The sequence below is a fragment of the Copidosoma floridanum genome, unplaced genomic scaffold (genome assembly GCF_036245765.1).
Source record: "Copidosoma floridanum isolate Cflo_tuat_1 unplaced genomic scaffold, Cflo_Japanese_pri ptg000006l, whole genome shotgun sequence".
Taxonomy (NCBI): domain Eukaryota; kingdom Metazoa; phylum Arthropoda; class Insecta; order Hymenoptera; family Encyrtidae; genus Copidosoma; species Copidosoma floridanum.
In genome coordinates, this window is record NW_028321883.1 from 24,171,845 (window position 1) to 24,194,063 (window position 22,219).

The 22,219-nt window shown below is 41.1% G+C and overlaps 3 protein-coding genes across 6 annotated transcripts in view; 1 reads left to right on the forward strand and 2 right to left on the reverse strand.

Moving 5' to 3' along the window:
- Positions 1–10,753, reverse strand: part of LOC106640202 (uncharacterized) — a 58,038-nt gene extending 47,285 nt beyond the window's left edge. The window contains 2 exon segments of the mRNA XM_089598816.1: positions 9,798–10,627; positions 10,711–10,753. Of these exon segments, the coding sequence (XP_089454942.1) occupies positions 9,798–10,627; positions 10,711–10,753 (873 nt within the window).
- A 3,155-nt stretch (positions 10,754–13,908) lies between these two features.
- Positions 13,909–20,173, reverse strand: ClC-c (chloride channel protein 3). Of its 4 annotated transcripts, none has more exons than XM_014354202.2 (11): positions 19,509–20,173; positions 18,500–18,609; positions 17,916–18,108; positions 17,505–17,854; positions 17,266–17,427; positions 16,907–17,194; positions 16,651–16,833; positions 16,364–16,578; positions 15,586–16,104; positions 15,128–15,505; positions 13,909–15,053 (listed from the first exon to the last, which is right to left on the reverse strand). In XM_014354202.2, the coding sequence occupies exons 2-11, from the start codon at positions 18,593–18,595 to the stop codon at positions 14,963–14,965; spliced, it is 2,475 nt and encodes an 824-aa protein (XP_014209688.1). In that variant the 5' UTR covers positions 18,596–18,609; positions 19,509–20,173; the 3' UTR covers positions 13,909–14,962. The 4 variants fall into 4 exon arrangements, with proteins under 4 accessions (XP_014209688.1, XP_014209687.1, XP_014209690.1 ...); XM_014354201.2 differs by lacking the exon at positions 19,509–20,173 and adding an exon at positions 18,838–19,334; XM_014354204.2 differs by lacking the exon at positions 18,500–18,609.
- Positions 20,089–22,183, forward strand: LOC106640292 (uncharacterized). The gene is made up of 4 exons (XM_089598314.1): positions 20,089–20,266; positions 21,210–21,331; positions 21,419–21,772; positions 21,848–22,183. Coding segments are annotated over exons 2-4 (570 nt in total). The 5' UTR covers positions 20,089–20,266; positions 21,210–21,329; the 3' UTR covers positions 22,062–22,183.
- Positions 22,184–22,219: the final 36 nt, after the last annotated feature.

Genomic DNA, 22,219 nt, shown 5'->3' on the forward strand with positions numbered 1-22,219 from the left:
TATACGTACGTATACACAAACACAAAGTACATCCAAGTTGTATATACCTATCTGTATTTATATGTATGTATAAGCGCTCATTAAACAAGAGAGAGAACAGAGAATCAAGCAGCTACCTATACTATTTACTGCGTGCTCCTTGTTTTTTACTACATTATTTGTAGGTGTACTTATATTATAGGTATAAGCCAATAAGCTATGTAGAGAAACAAAAAAAAAAAAAAAAGGTCGGCACGCAGCGGCAGAAGGTTAAAGGTTTATTGTGTATTATGTGTCTTCCCCTTCCTGTGATCGGTAGCACATGGGTATATTATAATAAGCATCCGCGCGTGTAATTTGCGGGACGACCTCTGTCGAAGATTGACCGTTGTTTTCTTCCTTTTCGCAATGACAAGTGTCAAGCCGCATGATTTATTAACGATTCCAATGATAATTGGAAAATTACTTTTATGTACGCGTATCGGAGTATCGCTCGTATAATGGCAGCGCGCACACACACGTCCGTGTCCATATATATTTTCCTAAAAGGGAAGAGAAAAAAAAAAGAAAAGGAGACTCGTCCGCTCAATCGGGATTTAATTATCATTTTAATAATCTCGCCGTGCGCGGGTATATATTATGCGTGTATAGGGTACGTACTTACATACACGAGCTTTAATGTAATTGAAATTAAATTTTACTGTCAATTACAAACTGCAAATGGCCGCGTTTATGCTTCCTTTGCCGGCGATAAGCATACATGGGTATGTATACATATATAATATATAATAACAACCCCTTTGTTTTGGGGACGCGCGTGTCGTGATGAAAACGACCTCGTGTATTTTTCCTCCCCCGCACTCACGTTTTCATTTCCGAGATATATTTTTACGATGCCCATATACATATACTTTTGAGTTGCAATGAGTTATCGATTTTTTGCTTGAAAGGATCGAGCGTGTATAGTATTGGAGGGGGGGAAAAAAAGCTCCCGAATTTTCCAAGTTGGTTAACTAACCCAAACGTGGGAATCCCAGGAATATCGAACGTACATACGCGTACAGTATAGTGCCATCGGAGGGTCAAAAGCTCGTGCTCGCGAGTGCATGTAATCGATGGGCACGGGGGTATTTTGTTTCGGTCTTTCATGCTCCGCGACGCGCGTCATATCTCTCCTGCTTCCTGTGTTCCCCTTCCCCCCTTCCCAGCACTATTTTACCTGTTAAACAATGCGAGTAACCCTCTCTCGCAATTACACACATATGTATATATAAACCGGACGAAATCTCATAACCGAGTCAAAGGTAGGTACTTACGGAGTTGTGTATACACGTACACCCCGAATTCACACCGGCGCCCACCGCTAATAATCATAACGATCCCCGTCACGCTCGACGGCTCCGCTCTTTCCAAGGGTACTTGTATATACGTGTAGCTACCTACAGGTACTTATAGGTGTACCTCCGTTTTTTTTTTATGTGCGTCTATAATATGCACCCGGGTATGGTCACGGTAATGTAGTTTGGGTGTGGGGGGGGGAGGATAAAAGACGAGAAGGCAAATAGTGCAGGGTATATTATGAGTATATATATATAAGGGAAGTCGGTGCCCGGTATATATATTATACTCGTGCAGTGTATGGGTAACTCGTGTGTGAACTCGAGTGGTGGTTCATCGTTTTCGACTTTTTCTGCTCGAGTACCCATATACGCTTAATTTAGATGTCTCGCGTAAAACCAAAGGAGAGTCGTCCTCGTGTGAATTTATCTTGTTTTACGACAAACCTGTTCAAATTTTTTTCTTTTTCTTTTTTTTTTTCATTTCTTTGACTCGGTGGAACTATGATTCCCAGCAACTAGCCTCAGGTAAATAAAAACGAAATCCTTTAATTTTTATTTTCTACGTAGGACAATAATTGCGCTGTAAATGTATTATGAAATTCTCTGCGAACAAATAGGCGCGCGGCTCGTCAACATATTCCAGCAGCTCAGAGCTGAATGTTCAAACGCGCGCTCCTCTCTCAATAAAACAAAAAGAAAGGAAAGAAAAAAAAGAAAAAAAAATCAACGCAGAGTCCAACTCTCTCGGCACTTATAAATAGTGTGGCGTGTCTATCTCCATACCTATGTATACCAGAGCGCTTTTGTCTATTTAGCCGTGGCCAATATAAATACCTGCAGAAGAGGAGGAGGAAGAGGAAGTGCCTGATATGGTGCCTCGCACACAAACACATGCGCACTGTGAAACAGTTCACTTTTGTAACTAATTTCGAGAGTAAATTGTCCGTAACATTGGCTCTCTCGCGATCCGATGTATACATGTATACAAACGTCCGAGATTACGTGCAAACGCTCTGCGAACGGACGCAATTTCGTGTCGTACGGCATGGATACGTACAGCAAAGACGAAAAGTATAATGGAGGCAGTTTTTTCCCTCACCCCTTTTTTCGTGCCATCCGCCTTCTCCTTGTCCCATTCTCAAATTCCCAAGTGCCGCAAAGGATAGTACGACAAACTAAGTATGACGGAAAGAAAAAAAAAAAAAATGCGCGCCATACCGTATAATTTTATTCATCCATTCCCAGACGCGATCGCGCGTTCATTCCAGTCACTCGTCTAGGGTGGCTGCATATACCTATACGCACGCAGACAATACCTACACATTACCGAGCGACGCAATGTATACTTATTCCCCGTAAGCTTCGCGGTATTCTAAGCGTTCCGAGCGATTTCCTTTCTCGTGGATTAACGATTCCACGCAATACATTATCGCGTGAACCTAAAGGGGTACCTCGCGATTTTTTCCGGGGAGAGGGAGCCCCCCGTACACATTTGTTTCTCGACGACGATTAAAAGCCTCGTCTCTTTTCCGGCGCGTTTGATTAATCATCGGCAAAATTATCATCCGGTGGATTGTAGCTCAACACAAAATTACTTTTTTTTTTTTTTTTTCTTTTTTCGAGCGTTCCGCGAATATATTTTATCTATATCGGATAAAGCGCGATAATACCGATGGCGTTGTTTTTCGCTCTCTGGGCGAGAAATTTTCAGTGTTTGCGCTGCGCGCGATAGCCCGAGCCGGGAACACGACGCGATTTTTCGAGGCGCGCGTGTTGAGGCTGATCGATAAAAAAAAAAAAAAAAGGAATGAAAAAAGTACGGCGCACGAATTATTATTTATCACCGTCGCGTGTTGGCGCACCGCGAGAGATAAGGATTGATCGGGCTTCGATCGAAATACAAAGTGATGCGATGCTCGGCAGCCATTACCTAAAATACACACATGCATGTAGTTGGTGATTATTTGCGCGTGGCCCTTACACTCGGGCAGGAGCGACTCCCATCAAGGAAATAAAATCGGTTTTATGGACGCGTCGATCCTCGGGATGAATAATTCATCCGAGCGCCATCGTCCGCGCCGATCGTTTAATTTCATCCCACATGCACGTGTGTACGTATAAACTTGTACATTTTTAATTGCCACCGCATCGAAGAAAATGATCGACCCCCGAGTTTCTCGTATAGTCGGTGTGTAGGTATATTTTTTGGCATTTTGTGAAAAATCGGACATTCAGGATAATGCAAACAATGACGTTGATCGGTCCGTTGTATACAAAACGATACTCTGCACCGGTACAAATATATATATATTTATTATACACGCACGCACACTTACGTTACATTGATGCAACGCAACAAATCTGCAAATTTGCATGGGAGCATATATATACCGATACGCAGAAAAACCTGTGGATTCGCTCTCGCCATCGTCGGCGTTACAACGCAAGTGTGTGAGTTGCGTTGCGCGAGCTGCAGAGTATATATATATAGGTACAAAGGTATACGCGTGTTATAGGTGTCGGTAGGTATATATACATCATGTATAGGTAACTTGGTACGCCCACGCGCGTCTATATGTATGTATTGCCTATACTTCGATTCGAGGTGAGTCACGGGCCTGCGTAAACAGCGTCTTCGATGACCGAGTCTCTCGGCGTAGAATCGTTTCGTACTCGTTCGCAAGAGCAAGCGCTTTGTTTACCAACTGGCAATCATACCTCCGTGTAGTGGCGATGCACAATACGGACGCACGATTTTTCGACACTCGCCAACTGAAGGCTTGCCGATCGCGTGGTGCAAGTCGCGGGAAAAGCTTATACGCAAAATTTTTCGTTTTGCTAAAGTTATTGTGACTCGCATGCACCCAATACTTATATACGTACATATAAATAATATGAGTTTAAATGATAATCGGCTTCTTTGACAAGGCTCCTTGCTTGCTCGTAACGAGGTCGAAAAATCGTTTACGGAGAAGCATAAACTCGAGGTTTGAAATAATACATCGACGCGCTGTATTCTTTATAAGACATTGTCCATAACTTTTCTAGGTTGTCCATATTATATCTACTGGGTCGTACATTGCAAGAAAAGTATCCCTTCATCCCGTTTTACATTGCAATGGGCGAACGTGCAAAAAAAAAGAAAAAAATCGCAAGACAATTCGTGTAGACGTGAAACAATCAAACCGAGTAACAACAGCATGCAACCATCAAAGAGTTACCTAAGCTCAGCTTAATTACAAAATGTTAATGTGTATATACATTGTCGGGCGATAAATTAAAAGCTTTTAAGGTTGCGCTTTTATCGGACGGCAATAAATTCAACTTGTGAGTTTGTGTATATACCTACACACGTATCAACTGGAGTAAGTAACGCGACGGGAGAGACAAAAAAAAATCCAACCATGTACATGGATTTCACGTGAGTATATATTATTATTATATTTACCTACCCCGTCGAAAGCTCGCCGCACGCGCGCACCGCGAAATTCTTCTCAAAAAGTAATCCACTCGCAACCCCCCGAGAGTCCATACTACATTGTACATATACACAGGCGTCGCACATGTTGTATGTATACAAAGCACGGCACGCACAATTATATTGCTTGTATTCGTATAGGCATATGAGAGAAAAGTCGGGACAAGAGTATCCCGGAGATCTGCGCGATAGTCCAAGTTTTTATGTGTTGTGTAACGCGTGAATTCTTAATCAAAATACCAGAATTACGACCGTCGGAGGCAGTTCGTGCGGGCATTATTTACGAGACAATGTCGTATCTCCGTCAAAATAGCTGAAACCCATGCACCGCGGCAGTTGAGATAGTAATATATTTCTCTCGTATTTTACGTATGCGTATATATAATATATGAACGCACAAGTGCTGCATGCATGGTGCCTTACATTCCGTCTAATGCCTGCATTATGTGTGTAATATACATATACATATATACATATATATCCCTTTACAGCGCCGTATACGAATGGGTGGTGTGCGCGGTACGAAACCTTGCTTATCGTTCGTTGAACTCACCAGGATTTCGCACAGGTATATATATATAAGTATGAGCTGTGTACGGGACGAAACGACCTTTCCGCGTTTACGTGTGTGTGGGGAGTTGCGTGTTTGCGATTGAAAAAAAAAAAAAATTCCTCTGCGCTCTGTGTATGTACCAGAGCTAATGCGCGAATTAATGCTAGGCGTAAAAGCGCCACGGGATCACCTCTAATTGACCGTTATGGACCGTTTGGCGCGTGTGCATGGGAATCCTGGTTTATTAACCGTTGCGAATGAGTCGGGCCGGGAGATTTTTGGATTAAAAAAAAAAAAAAAAAAAGAAAGAAAAGGAAACCCAACAACACTGGTGTTTTACTATGGTGAATTGAATTTTCCTCCTCTACGGTATGTATAAGTAATCGTTTTTAACCATAACATTTGAAAAACAAGAAGAAAAAAAATTAATACTTTAGTTTAGAGCTTTGCACGTTTTTTTGTTCGTAACTGTAACTTGTATATACACCTATGATTTGGAAAATTATGACTTGTGTTTACTTTTAACAACGTACCTGCACCTGTTCAAACCTTAAATTTCAATTTTCATTCTTGATGTTAATCTCCGTGTTGGATTGAATCTATTGTACTTGTCTTATCAGTATAGGCTTCATCGTTGGTGTTGAAGAGTTACAATCAGTTCAATATTGATTCGGCACTTTAAAAAAAAAAAAAAAAAAAGAAATGTACCCTCGTGTTTAAAATCATGAAAAATTGTATTTGCAGAGTTCATCGATAACGTCTGGTATGAATTAAACATGAAAATCCACATGAGTTTTCGATAATGGTGCTGGTAACCAACAGATCGGTATCGGATCGGTAAAGTAAAGAAATGTCACAAACGTCTCTCAGTTTGTACACGATCGTTTTTTCCTCATCCTATAAATAACCATCAGGGGAGGAAAAAAAGCATCCGATGTACTCTTGGATAGCTATTGAACTGATTGGTTATTCTTCGAAAAAAGTTATAGTAGCGCATTACGCTTTTCGGTATAGGCCAAACAAAGAACTTTCCAGTAGGTTACATGAAAATGATGGAAAACTTGGATAATTAAAATACAGGTGAAATATATGCATACATACACGTATATACCTCACCCTCGAACAAGAAGAAGCAGCCCCGCTAAAATTTATTCGTCCCGCACCTACGCCTAATGCGACCCGTTTATAATTGAGCCCTCGGTCAATTTAATCGAGCTCGGTAGATCCGATCGGTAGAGGGGGGCGCACGTCACCGAAAAACCCATAAAAGTACACGCACCGAGTCCCTTCGACCCTTTACGTGCGATGCAAGTGCATATTTTATACTCGTACTGTATACAAAAGAAGACCGTACGTAGCGCTTCGGTCCGCACGAGCCAAAGCTAAGCAGCTGAAGCGTGGAAAAACGATTCGTCGTCCGGTGATGGTCAAACCTATTGCGCTCGCGCGGGTCGTTAGTGCGTGCATGGGTATTATTATATATACATGCATTGCCCTACGCGCGCTTATATTCCGGATACCGATAATCGCGAGTTTCCGGCATACCGATTCACGAGTATACTTATGGGTACCTATACGCGTATGCGTACAAATGTAACAGAGCTCGTGTCATTCTCCACGCCACCTATATATATATATATATATATATATATATATATATATATATATATATATATATATATATATATATATCTCCATTGTGGAAATTAACAAATGCGCCGGTGCCGTCGGTGCGCGATTCCCTTTGCTTCGTATAGGGTGTTCCAGAGAGAGCTGTGCGTATAGCGCCGCACCGATGGCCGATCACGTTCACACCGACAATGTAAATCATGCAGTGTGTATTAATTACGCCCCACGGAGGTAATATTTGTTATGTCGTCCGCTCATGATCGTTTATTGTCGTCGTCGACATTCCGGTGCACTTGTTAAGGGATGTGCATTAATCGGAGGGGGTTTTTTCTTTCTTCTTTTCGAATTAGTACGCGATTACGGCGAGGGAAGGAATTTCAAGTTGTATCGTACCGCGATCAAAAAGTTGTACGTACAATTTTTAGGGTATATAATGTATTAATCGGTTGTGCAGGTAAAGGTGAAATAATTATTAAAAATTGTTTTTTTTTTTTTTTTTTCCGAGTATCGGTTGTGGTGTGTATACGCGAGAGAGCAAGGTGGTTGTTGTTTTTTTCCTTCTTCTTCCAACGAACCGATGCACCGCGAACAATTGATCCGTTCCGTCGCTTTAATTGCTTCATTGTGAAGAGTTATACGACGGGAACGGGGCGTAAATCATGTGACACACATTTTCGTACGCCATATACCCCCCAACGGTACGTTACGTATCCTATATGCATATATAACTTTGCGAAGCTTCGTTGTAATCGTCAACCTTATTATCTGCAGGTAGGTATAAAATATACGTAATTGGGTGGTCCTCCAATCTATTTTTTAATTTGCAATTATTAACGGTGTAAGGGTTTCTTATTATTTCTCGTGGACTAGAAAAAGCGTTTATACTACGTACCCGAGACTATGTGGGTTTATTTTTCTTCGAACACAATTAGTTTGCCGTGTATTATTGCTCTTTCGTGCTTTGGAACAAAGATATTTCCAACTACTTTGCGCATACTCGAGCTTTTGGCTTACATGATATATTGCGTACACGAGCAGTTTCGGTGACTAGTACGGGGTGTGGGATCTTTTTGCTCCTAAAGCTTGCGAGATAATTGAAAGCCCCCCCCCCCCCGGTGCTTTACCAATGGAAAAAAAGTTGATTGCAAAATTGGTTCATTTTTAAAAGAAATGTTTTTATTTTATTTTTATCGCAACTTTTGCTAATGGAAACAAACAAATGCCATTTCGATGAGAATAAACATCAAGAAGTACCCAAACGAGGAAAAGCCACGACCCGCGTGAGCGCAATTACTTTTACAACTGTTAATTCACCCAGTGTACATAAACAATAATGAAAAGAAAACCTTTTTATTTTGTGGCGGATCTATAAATTTAAATAAAAAACACGTGTAATGCACGCACGATCGAACACACGTGAATAATATACACATGTATGCTTGAAAGTTACACGTGTAGTTTGTGCATTCATAAGTGTACATCAAAAGCTCGCGGAAGGCCTACTGCGCCTGAATTTAAACGAGGGTCATGTATATTATATATATTGTGTAGAATATATACAAGAGTATATATATGTACCTTATATCACGTCGAGGGTAATTCGTGTCTTTTTGTGCCTGTACAGCTACCTATCATTTTCAAGCCTAATCAACAATAAAATGTTCAAAATGTACGGGCAAAAAAGTACTCAAGTTGTTCGGGGAAGTAAAAGAAAAAATAAAAAAAATAAGTCTCTCATACCAGACAACAGTTCGAGCCGAGCGATTACGTATGCCCAACGCAACGCGCACTCAAGCACATATATTTATATGCACGCACTGCAGGCATCAAAGAATCTCGAATCGCGTAGCGATACCATGTAACATACCTGTACACGCATCTATCTATCGTGCATATAGCACAACCCCCCAAAGTAATCTCTCGCCTCGGCGACAAAGGCTACACTTAATTTCGCGTCTCTCTCGCGAGCGCGCGACCGCGAAGCGCCAATATTGTATATGCAAAACGCGTCACCGCAAAGTCGAGCCTCGAAGGTTCACCATAATACGCGTATCCTACAATTAATGCAACGAGAGAGAGAGAGAGAGAGAGAGATACATGTATACATCTTATGCGTATGGAAGAAAGAAAAAGGGACAAGTGTCCTTTGCGAAGCGGAGCGCGCCATTGTGTTCCGAGAAAAGTGGCGACAGAGAGTACCTTATATACATGTATTCGAGTAGCGCGCGGAGGGGCTCCCCCCCCCCACGACTCTCTCGGCGTTCCAGGGATGTTAATTCCGTCTAATTAGATGATTTCAGCGCTCGCTCTGAGCATTTTATACATACATACCGCGGCTCATTGACAATAATAATAATACCATTGTAGGTACGCCTACGAAGGTGATCCGCGAATACTTACTCGCAGATCCCGGTGATTTACTAGTGACGCATCGTTTCATTATTTCGCAAAAGGGAACACAGCGCGTAAATGTTTATACAGATATATTTTCGGGGGTGCTGAGGAGCACTGCCAAACAGATGCGATGTAATTGAGTCATTGTTTGTTTTTTTTACTCATACCTGCCCCTCGTATCAGTTTGGGTTAACCGTTAAAAATCATTGGGACGTTTTTACACGTTGAAAGCGCAAAAGATAATGTTCCACATGCACCCCTCCATCATCCAGGAGCCAATGGGCGCGTCGGGCGGCAAAGGATTTAAAATTCGAAAGCTGAGCTTTCCAGAGTCCCGATTGTCGATACGAGCCCATATAATATCCAGGGTGCAAAATGTAGGCATGAAAGGTAATAAGTAATAAGTAATGTTACACACACACACCTGCATCTGCAGCCAGGAGTAGTCGATGTAGGCGGGCGCTGCGTGAGCCTGTCCGGTCTGCCAGAGTTGTTGCTGTTGGACCGGGGTGTTGTCCTGGCTCGCCAGTAGTCCCGACAGTCCATGGCCCTGCACGAGATCTAGTCGCTCCGGGACTATCTGGTCGGCGACGTAGTGGTACGGCTGGCTGATCACCTGCGCCTGCAATAATCCCGCACCCGTCACGGCACCACTCGGCGACGACGAGGACGACGAGGACGACGAGGACGACGAGGACGAGGACGACGAAGACGACGGGGCGACGGCCGTCGGCTGCTGGCCAGGCGCCACTGCAATAGCTACCGACGCGGACGAGGAGGATGCAGGGGGTAGGGTCGTTTGGGGTGGCGGGGGCGCGGGCGGTGGCTGCCCCTGCTGTTGGGGCAGACAGCACACGCTCGCCTCCATACGGCCCCAGCAGCTAGCGGCGAACAGTGGCAGCGAGTCCTCCTCTACCCCGTGGTAGGCCCAATGCCCGTCCCCGTAGAACGTGGCCAGCTGCTCGTCTTCCTCCTCGAGGGCCAGCCGCTGCTCGGGGCTACCGCTCACTGGCACCAACAACAGGCTCCCGCCGCTGTTACCGCAAGACAAGAACCCTGGCAGTGGCTGCTCTTGTTGTTGTTGTTGTTGTTGTTGTTGTTGTGGCTGGAGAACCGTCCTTGCCCAGCGGAGCATCCAACCGGCTCCCAGCGCGGCCCCGGCCAGTGCCTGGCGCGCGCTACGACTGCTACTTCTTTCGCCAACCCCGGTGATGATGCCGATAATTCTCTCTTGATTCTCCTCCGATGCCCGATCTTGGAGTACCTTTGCACCAAGTACCCACTGGCTTCAGCTCCTACCGACACTACGGCTCTTCTACTTGTACAGCGACACGGACAGTCAGAGCCTTGGTCCCGGACACCGGCGCTCCGTAGCGGCATGGTCCCTCACGCCGCCGCCGTCCATCCCCCTTGACGACGACGACGACGATGACTATTGGCACTGCAACCGGCACACTGTACCGATAGTCAAACCGCCGATCTCTGAATGAACCCTTATTGCTCCCTCCACGCGCGGCTAATGTTTAGAATTACAACCGGCAGGGCCACGTGCCACGTACTTAATCGTCAAACTGTATATACGCCGCGGTTTTTAAACGATACCCGGGCGATTAATGTACGTTCGGGCAAAACGAGAACGACGAGGGGTACGTATGCTGTTGAATGTTGCTGGAGATCGGTAAGTACGCACGGTGAGTTGTAAGGGCACAAGCCGAGAGAGAGAGAGAGGCGGGCGATGATGATGTTGATAAGGTACGTATATGGGGAGGCAGAGTCACTCGGTGTTGTTTGTTTTTTTTTTTTGGTAGTTGATTGTATAAATGTATAGGCACACGTGCGTGATGTCGTCGGGGCAACGGTTCCGCGCTAACTGGCCGACATCCCGACTGGCTCGTTGCTCTCTCGCCCTCTCTCTTTCTCGATCGCGAGGGCCTAGCCGCGCGCGCGATCACGCCCCGCTCGCGCGCCCGCCTCCCACCATCACGCACGACGACACACAACTTAACCGATTCACCTCGCGCTTAAATATATATATGTATATACAGTATATGCATGGGCACACGTAAATAGGTGTATACACCATATTATACTTGTTACTCCTCGAGAGTAGAGAGAGAGTTATTATATATGGGAGAGAAGAAGAGAGAGACACACACGGCCAATCTAGCATAAAAGGTGGAGGTATCCATACTCTAACTCTACTGTTCCCCGTATATGTATACGAGTGTGTGGAGATAGTACATACGCGTCTGTCTCATCGTTTCTCCATATACGTGTGCAGTGTTGGAGAGTATATATATACCCATGCTGCCTCTGCCATGTGCCAAGAAGGAGTGTGTGGGCGACTTACTCTCGCGGGAGAGCGTTTCCGCTTCCAGGACTCGTTTTCTTGGGGGGCATATACACACAAGCGACCGGGTACATAAATATATGCACATGTATACGAAAGAGAGAGAGAGTGTGGGTCCCCATTCATGCATCGGGATATATCGGAGATCAGTTGGAGAGAGAGAAGCTGCACGCGCTCGCTCGCTTTTGCCCCCGTAATCACTGCTCTGTGTACCTACACGTATATGAATGTGTGGACACCCGTACCTGGCCGTATCTACTGGCTCATCCGCGCACGGATCGGAGGCTTTTGTGCCCAAGTGTATTTTCATTATACAGTGTTTGCCGATTATTTTTTACTTTATTTTTTTACGTGATGAAAAAAATATACCCTTTGATTTCGTGAATTTCATCATTTTTCCACAATTGATGGATGCTGCGCTGTTTTCGTAATTCACCTTTATATTGTACGTATTACATGTACCGATACTGCGATCGTTACGCTCACTCGCGACGCAACGCTCGCCGTGTTTTAGGCACATACATTTATTGTAATAACTTCCTGTATTGGGCAATCGCGTTTCGAAGAAACTTCACGCAAGATTATCATAGATAGTCGCGTACGGGGTACAAAATTAAATATTGCGGCAGCAGATTTATTTATTATTATTATTATTTTATTTTTTTTTTTCTTTTCAGCAAACCTTCGCAACTCGAATAATCCATTTGGGCACTTTTGAACCTGTAACGCGCTTTGTTGAACCGCTCGAAAATAAACTCAACATGGTAATGGTAACGAGACACGGTGTTGGCACACTGAAAATCCAAATGCAATGTTACTGTAAGCAAGTGCCGCCATGCCTTTGCATATTACATCAAGTTCTAACCGATTTTCTTTTCCCTCCCAGCCAACACCTGCAACGCTCGACCCTCGATCGGCTAAAAGTCGTCTTATCACGCGCGCTCGATCTTTCTAACGCGTATACTTACATGGTACATGTGTATATATACATATATAGTGGTAACGGCGCTAAGCGTGACTACATTTAAGCATCTCATGGGTAAATTATTCAACGCGACGATTTTGAAAAGCCGATTTGCCTACCGCAGTTTTAATTTATTGGATACCGGATTGTTTTGTGTTTGTTTCTTTCCTCACCCGTTCGACCAGAGCACAAGTGTACCTCTCGTTGCAATGCTACGTATTTCATGGGTGGTGGATAAATCGGTTAAGAATATCATAGCGGAATGGACCAAACGGAGAGTAGGAAAAGTGGAATCGGTAGATCCACAAACAGTGGAGTTTCCAAAGTCCGTTTTAATTGGTCGCAAGATGGACAAAAAGAGAGAATCGCGCTCGGTAATCGAGCACTCGGGGGAAGACAAATCGATCGAACCGAAGGCAATGTAAAACAGAATAAAATCCAACCAACAGCGACAACGGATCGGCATTCGAGGCTTATATGTGCCGCCGTGCCAGTCATTACATATATTATATATGGACTCTCTTGTGCGTGCGATGCAAATTAAGCCTGCGTGTGCACTTAGGTACAAGTATACTTAATATATAATATAAAGTATATGCGAGCTGCGCGACGCGTGACACCCAGAGTTGTTACCTATATGCACATGTAAGTACGTACGCATAGGTAAACGCGACGAACGCTGCAGTGTACATGCGACATTGTCATAATGTAATACGCCTATAGGTATACCAACAGACGGCGATGGACCAATTATCTCGCGGCTGACATATGTTAAGTGCACTCCACTGGAGTGTATGTTGTAGGGGGAGAGCTTCGATGATGAGAGAGCGGCGGTGGAATATGGGCACGTCCAAGGTAATGAGGTGACAGCGCGCGCCACGCGTGTTGTATACATATATACATGTCACAAATGTACCGAGGAAATCGTCGCACAGAGAGCTGCCGCTGCCGCGGTATGTAATAAACATCGCGCGTTTTAGCGGGGCCTCTCTCATTTCTTCGGTCTATTGTTGTATACACTGCGCAGGCCGCGGTTGTTCCTTCTTTTTTTTTTCTGCTTAATTTCATAGATATTGTTCGTTCGTCGCGCTGCTCAAGTGTGCAAGCCCGTACTTTTTATTTGGAATGTTCTTTTCTTCGTTGGTGTAGGAATCTTTTTTTTTCACAGTAGCCCTTTGTCGACAACAAAACAATCATCCGACGATCTGTTGGGATAATTAAAATGTGCTTTTATTTAACAAATAGATTGTTCGATTTACACTTGTTTCCTAACATAAGCTACTTACAATTAATGCCGTTTATACATGTACTATTGAAATTAATCTTTCCTTGGACATTGATTTACGATTAAGTGTTATTTTTAAAAAATAAGGATCATCATGATATCAAAATGATCTTAATAAATATACATACAATATATATATATTGGCATCACGATCGACAGTTACGTCTACTCGCAATTACAAAATTATGAGTAATCAATGCGTTTGAGTTTTGCAAATGCGAAGAAAAAGGACATAACGATTTACTTCACAATTTTACTACTTTAACGTATACACACACACATATACATACATATATATTTATAACACATTTTATAGATCCATCACAAAGATAAAACAAATTTTCGTTTCTTGTCTAGTATTTCATGAGTGCATGCATATCATGTGTATATATATACATATATATGCAAGTGCATATGATAAATATATATATATATATGTCAGTACAAATTCATAAGAAAAATAATCTTTTCCCATTTCGTCCTTTCGTTTGTCAACGTTCTCGCAAATCGTCCCAACCGATCATAAAAATCAAATAATCACATCATCCAAATATTAATACTCTACCACAATTCGAAGACTTTGCGATTTATTCATAACCATTTTATACAAGTAACAATATTCGAGAACGTCGATTTCCATGCATTAAATATACCCATTCATATACATTTGATGCATTACATTGAATTTCAATAACTGACTATGCGCAGCACGATAAAATGATAAGACTGGAGAAGGAAATTGTTTAAAATAGATTATACACGTAGCTCACTTACTGGTTCCTAATCCAAGAGTGCGGTAATGCTGTGTTTCAATTTGTTCTTTTTATACTTTCAATCTTTACCGGCATTGAGAAAAAATTCATTCTACCTTCCAGTGCACTTCATCAGACTATTTTCGCTCACTTGAGTTACTTGACATTTGTTTGTTTTTTTTTTTTTTTTTTTTTTTTTTTTCTTTTTTAAGATAAAATAATTCATATAAAACCATATTCAATTAAATAAGACAGAATTGGGGTCCTCGTCGTCAAGCTGTTTCACATGCCTCAGTACGTCTTTCTTGGTAATGACTCCCAACAGCCGTCTGGAAATTTAAAGATACAATTTAAACAAATAACTTTCAAGTCAGTCAACTCGTATATTCGAAAGACCACATACCCGTTGTGTGTGACGAGAACTTGTCGCAAGCCCAATTTCCTAAACATATCAACAACAGTTTCCATAGGCGTCTGATCCGTGATCGTGATCGGAGCCATATCTAAAATTTTCTTCAGCTTGAGCGCCGGGTATGCGTGTGTCTGAAGGTTCGTTCCGTTCGTGAAAACTACAATGGATTGCCTGTTGATACCTTCCAACATGCGTTTGGCATTGGCCAGAGCTAAATTCAGATCTCTTCGTAAAACAAAGCCTACAAGGTACTGAGACTCTTTTGAAACGATCACCGGGAAGCCATTGTGCTCCGTTTCTTTCAATAAATTTTCAACATCCTCCACTGTCATCGAATCTTGTGTAAGTACGTGAAGAGTTTCGTTGCGCCTGTGAAAAAAAAATTAAAAAATAAAAACCATGCATAAAATGTTCAACACTTTATCGTGATCTTTCAACTGTTTACTCACTTGGGCTGCATAACATCGGCTGCAAGGGTCGTGTGCTGAAACTCGTCTTTGCTATCAAGGAACGGATACCCATTCAATCCAATGTGGGCATCGTAAATTCCTTGTTTTCCAAGAGCATCGCCGACCCATTTGCTAGCCATTGCAGCTGCCATAAGGGGAACAATGTATCTTACTCCGCCAGTCAATTCGAACATGATAACTACCAACGAGACCGTCATTCGAGTAACTCCGCCTAAAACCGCTGCCGCTCCAACTATTGCGTACAATCCAGGAGTTATGCAACCTTCGCCCGTCGAACATTCCTCGCTAAACATCCATATGGTAGGATAATGATAAGCGAGCTGTTCCATGGCTATGCCCACTATACGGCCAACTATCGCTCCGAGACACAGGGACGGTATGAAAAGACCGCAGGGTACCTTCATGCCGAAGGTAAAGACGGTCATGACTAATTTAAAAATAAAGGCCAGTACCAGCAGGTAAACCGAGTTGACATCGGCAAAGTTTTGTTGATAATCGCTGTTTTTTTGGATAAACACAAGCTCATTGAATCAAATAGTACAAACTTGTGACGGAAAATTTTTAATAATGTTCCAAATCGCGTGTGTATTGGTAAAAGTTCGATCGGAACATTATTTCATCTCGTATGAAGTGTACAATTTTACGTGCCACATATAGTTTTGACGGAAAGTAAACATTTCTGGAAGTATTTTTACTTTCCGACTGTTGGTACGTAAAAATAATTGCAATCATGAAAAATTTCAGGATGTGTACTCACCATAGCATATTGTTATTGGATACGCCACATTTTCTAAATAACAAATAAATCAGCTGGCTTGTGCTCATTCGCGTATACGGATTAGGATATGCAATGACTGATGTAAGCGCCGTAACGACTAATACTTCGGTTACTGGGTATTGCCCAAGCTTAGATGATTTGCGGTATCGACACCAGCGCAGATTGGCTCTGATGAACAATGTTCCGATAACACCCTGTTGAAATAAAATATAACATTTAACGCGAGTACTTGGCATTATTGTGATCGTGAGTGATAGTATACTAACTCCAATTATTCCAAGTATGATAAAGGGGATGAGTTCAAAGAATATCCATGGCTTGTTGTATTCGACATAAAAGAGTACCGACTGTTTATTACCAAACGGATTTATGGAGCGCAACACGAAAGCAGCCACCAGAGCGCAAAAAAAGGACCGCCATAAGGTTTTGAGCGGAAAATAGTAACTGACCTGTAATAAATTAATTTTTGATAATTTTTTGGTTGAGGAGTAAAAAGCAAATTCATTTTTTGATTTATATTACCTCTTCTAAACTAAAAAGTACACCTCCTATTGGTGCACCGAAAGCGACGGATACTCCAGCGGCAGCTGCTGCAGATAAAATTTCTCTTTTCTTGGCTTCGTTTTTTCCGTACTTTGGAAACAAATAGGAAAGAATATTGCCAATACAGCAGGCAATGTGGACCATTGGTCCCTCCTTTCCGAGATTCAGACCCGCTGATACAGAGAGAATCAATCCCACGCATTTTATAATTAACGTCCATTTACCCAAGTATCCGCGGATAATGAACCCACTTAGGATCGTTTTGATCTAAACATAAAAAAATTGTTTGAAATTCTTTGAACGTACTTTACGAAAAGTTATTATTTTACTAGTTTTACCTCAGGTATACCAGATCCACAAGCATAAGGAGCAAACATTCGAACTAAGGATGCAGATAGTGATGCAAACAAAAGTGCCCATGCAATGTAAAACAAATACGACAAAATGTAGACGCCAACGCCTGAATCTGCTTGGGTGAAAAATTCCGACCACGTTCTCCACTAAAAATATACATTTTTTCATAAGTTAGTACAACACTTGAGTTATTGCATTCAAATTTCTTGTAAATAAATTATACCTGAGAACAGTTGTCACCAGTAAACGACGTTTCGCTGTAACTCCAACAACACTGTTCTTTGTTCAACCAAAATGCTTGAGGACAAATGCCAAATTTAAGATCCGTCATCCATGATGCTCCAATATCAATGACACCAGCAGTCACGCCGGTCAAGAGGCCAACGAGTAATACACAAAGCCAGCCTGACCACGCATCATGGGCACCTTTGATCAAATCCCATATAGAGTCATGTTTCTTTTTCAGTATATATCTGTGATGCATGCGATCCCTTGCAATGTCTCTTTGCCAGTCAATTGTGTGAAAGTCATCATACTGGCCGATTCCTGGGATATCATCAGCATCACCTGAAACTGTGAAAGATTATGTTAAAAAAAAGAAAAAGTAATACTAGACGTGTTTCAAAACACATACAATGTGATGATGCATCATCCATTCGAATATCCCTGTCGAAATAAGGATTGTTTTCATTTTGACTCTGATGAGAAACAGTCTGCTGTTTTACATCAATCATCTCTTCATCACTGCTTATACTTATAGTTCTACTAGAAACTCCACTTCTATAATTGGGATTATCTACACAACTACTTTCTATACCATTGGATTTCTGAAAATAGAATAAACTGATTAATTAACATTAATACAAAACACTTTCTAGAATGTTAATAAGCATGAAATGCAACATTTTTAAATTATGTTAATAAACCTCAGAGTAAATTTTGTTTCTTCAAAAATTAAACTTGCCTGAACTTTTCATCACTTTAGCCAACTATACTTTACAATGATAAGAAACATATGATGGTGACAAAAAGTAAAATGTTCCATTAAAAATTTAGTGCAGCTAAACGTGTAAAAAAGCAGTTATGAAAAAATCTCAGTATAAAATATACTTGAAAATAATATTTGATACAATAAATTAAATCATGAAACAAATTGACATATTTTCACGTCTAAGATTTTTTCTGTAAAAGGAGAAGGAAAGGCTGTAAGATGCCTACCTTGGCATCAACCGAATTATAGGTTGTAAGCGAACTGGCATTTGCTTTGTTGAATGAAGTTAGTGAAGTGGTTCCTTTTAGAGGAAATTTCTCCATGGCATCTTGTTGATCTAATTAGCATAAAAACAAATACTTACTTAACTATCAATCATCTCACATTGGGTATGGATCATGATCTAGAGTTTAAGCACAAGATTTAGGAAGATTTTCAGAGCAAAATAATACAAAAACTTGTTTTTAAAACTATGGAAACAAAACATAAATTACATGAAAGTAACACAATAATGTGGATGCATATGAATTTTAATTTATAGAAATAAACTATTTTTTAAGCTTACCTTATAACTTTGTAATGCCATACAATGTGACTTAATTGATGTTATGACAGATTAACAAAAATGTACTTTCAACTTAACCAGATGCAAAACGACACCCAATTATTAAATGAATTGACTGTAATTGACTATATACATGTTGATAAGTACGAAATAAAGACATGAGTGGCAACAACAAAAATTGACGTGATTAGTAGAAGGCACCAGACATTTCAATGATAATTTTTAGTAATCCCAAAAACAGTGACAGTAACAAATTTACGTCTAGGAGCACGTGATTGAAAACAAGTTCCAAAGAAAGCTAGAACGACTGCAACCACACATATACATGTATGCAAGAATATCTCTATCTTTCAATAAATGAATCACGACAACGAGCTGCACTCACACAAATCGATAAAAGTGCGGATAAAAATTATGTCAAAAAAGAACACAAAAACTCAATGACATTATGCTACAAGTAGAATTCTTTCGAAAATAATATGAAACAATACCAAAGTCATGCTAGCGTATGTATATATGTATATGTTTTCTTTCAAGCTTGACATTTCACAGCTGTCTGCATGATAATTGATACTTAATGCAGTATGGATAACATTAGTACTATCAATCTGTGGCTGTAGGTGTATGTATGTTTTATCGCATGCTCGCTAGTCGCTAGCTGATTGTCGTACCATTTTTCTTCGGATAAATCCTCACCACACAAAACTTGGTGATAAACTATTTGAGCCTCCCACTAATCAAACCATTGAATATACATGTATGGTTGTTCAGTTTGGAGAGTTCAGACAATGTCAGACATGCAGTTTTTTACAGATCAAAGTAACACTTCACAGACGGTCAGTGTACACTATCCCCGCGAAAAGGAGTTAGTTCAGTCGATGGTCGTACGTCTTCCTCGTCCATAACCACGAAACTAAGCACTGCCTGGCACTAAGTACAGTGTGGAATTACGAGTTCACCCATGCAGTCTACATTAAAACAGTCATCTTGTTTTTTTACGCATGATATACCTTATAACACATCATCATCCATTGATGAGCAAATAAGATACTTTTTTAAGGCCATGCAGCATATGCGAAGCGACCTAAAACTTAAGTTACGTTTGCAAGTGAATGTCAGTGGTGGACTATTTAGGGCATATTTTTACTGGAGCTAGCACGGCAGCTACTACGCGCCAACCAATCGCGTTCCAGCTAGAGAGAGATAGCTACCACTAAAAAAGCATTGCTCTCTCCTCCAGTAGTTGCTGTAACAGGTTCGCTGGATTCCTATAGACTCTGGACTCTGAGAGGGAGTCTGGATTGACTGATCACTGGTCACTGGGTTGACGTTTGCCACACGTAACGGTTTTTTTTTTTTTTTTTAACTTCTTGGCAACATCGGCATCAGGAGTCGATTTCAGCCAAACACGTAACGGTGTATATTTGCTGTATGTGGTCTTTAGGTTTGTTCAAGCTGATTCTCGGGGACACTCGGAGAGACTCTGGGAGTCTCCGAGAATGGAATGAACAAGTATTCTTCTCCGAGTGTCTCCGAGAGACTCTGACTGACAGTGACTGTCCCCGAGAATGTATATGCACACGTTAGGTTAGGTAAGTGCAAAAAGTAAACAGAATGTCTTAGTGTTAGAGTGAATCTACATAGGATTTTAATTTATCTAACGATCTAACCTAACGTGTGCATATACATTCTCGGGGACAGTCAGAGTCTCTCCGAGTGTCCCCGAGAATCAGCTTGAACAAACCTATTGTCTACTACTTAATCTCTGGGTCGTCGCTGCAGTGTCCATTGAGATTTTGCCTCTACCACGTGACCTCAGTATATATATGACTAATATAGATGCGAAATAACACAGGTCTTATGGGAGGAATCTTGTTTTTATTTTTTTTTCGCACTTAAAAAGATATTGAGCTTTAAAAGGTTGTTAATTCCATGTTACTGACATAATGAGAATTACGTAGTTATTTTTTTCCTTGGGTGAATTCGTTCATGAAGGTTGAAACAGCGTTTTGAACGTATACGGAGTGCCGTTTAACCCTACTTTGAGCTGTTTGTTTCAGCTGTTGCTGCTGCTGCGCCACTGCTGCTGATGCTCAGAGGTAAACAAACAGCTCAAAGTAGGGTTAACGGCACTCCGTATACGTTCTAAACGCTTTTTCAACCTTCATGAACGAATTCACCCAAGGAAAAAAATAACTACGTAACTCTCATTATGTCAGTAACATGGAATTAACAACCTTTTAAAGCTCAATATCTTTTTAAGTGCGAAAAAAAAATAAAAACAAGATTCCTCCCATAAGACCTGTGTTATTTCGAATCTATATTAGTCATATATATACTGAGGTCACGTGGTAGAGGCATAATCCCAATAGGACACTGTCTGCAGACTATACGACGATAAAAAACTCACGTCACTTGTGTGTTTACGTGAAACCGAGGCGTGCAAATAAATTGTCCATACTTAAGTTTGAAACAAAATCTTTGGTTTGAAAATGTTAGTATATACCTACTTACGTTCTATAAAGTCTGGCTGAAATGTAATGCGCTCATTTGCTAAAATGAAAACAATATTTTTTTCTAGGTCAGACAAGAGTGCAGATAGTGGTTATCTGAAATCGGGTATTAGGAAAAAAAAACGTTGGACGGAGACGGAAAAACGCAATTTACTGTCAGCCCTTAAGAAGTTTGGAGCACAAAATATTAGTAATTTAAAGACTGTTTTACCTGACAGATCAGAAAATGAAATTGCACAGATGATTAGAAAGTACCGATCGATTGCCGATTTGGGTAAAAAAAAAGTAAATTCGCCATTAGATGTATGGTTGAGAAGCGGATTTTTTGATGAAGGAAATCATCTTTTGACTCAATCATTGTTGTTTATATATTTGTTTGAAGATCAGCCACCACCAGAAGAATGTGCAGGTTTCGATCTAAAGTAAGAAAGCGTCTAATAGCTTCATTTCACTATATCACTGATAACTGATTGATTGATTTATTTATACACTTACAGGTCGGCTTATAAATTTTTATATGAAGCGTCAAAAAGACAGGTAACGACTAATTTACCCACAAAAACAGAAGAAATGATTAAAGACTTAATAATTACTGCAGATGAAGAAGTATGGCCTGCTTGTGAGTTAAGCACTACTGAGTATTTGGTAAATAAATTGAATACTTCTGTAGGAGCAGAAAAAACGTATGTCAAAAAACAAAACAAATCGTAATGCACATTTCAAGTCCAAGAAGATTTACAAAATCGTTGAAATAACTTATTTTTATACAAAGTAGAGATAAAGACCCGTGACCTCAAAGATATTTTTTTCATATTAATTGTAAGGTAATAAAAATAAAGAGCACTAAGTTTAATACAAATGAGTCTTTT

Coding starts and splice junctions, on each gene's coding strand:
- ClC-c (XM_014354202.2), bottom strand. CDS start 18,595: ATGGAGAAATTTCCTCTAAAAGGAACCACTTCACTAACTTCATTCAAC. Junction 17,195..17,265: donor GTGGATCTGGTATACCTGAG/GTAAAACTAGTA, acceptor TTTTATGTTTAG/ATCAAAACGATCCTAAGTGG. Junction 16,105..16,363: donor TCCAATAACAATATGCTATG/GTGAGTACACAT, acceptor CCAAAAAAACAG/CGATTATCAACAAAACTTTG.
- LOC106640292 (XM_089598314.1), top strand. Junction 21,773..21,847: donor TGTGCAGGTTTCGATCTAAA/GTAAGAAAGCGT, acceptor ATACACTTACAG/GTCGGCTTATAAATTTTTAT.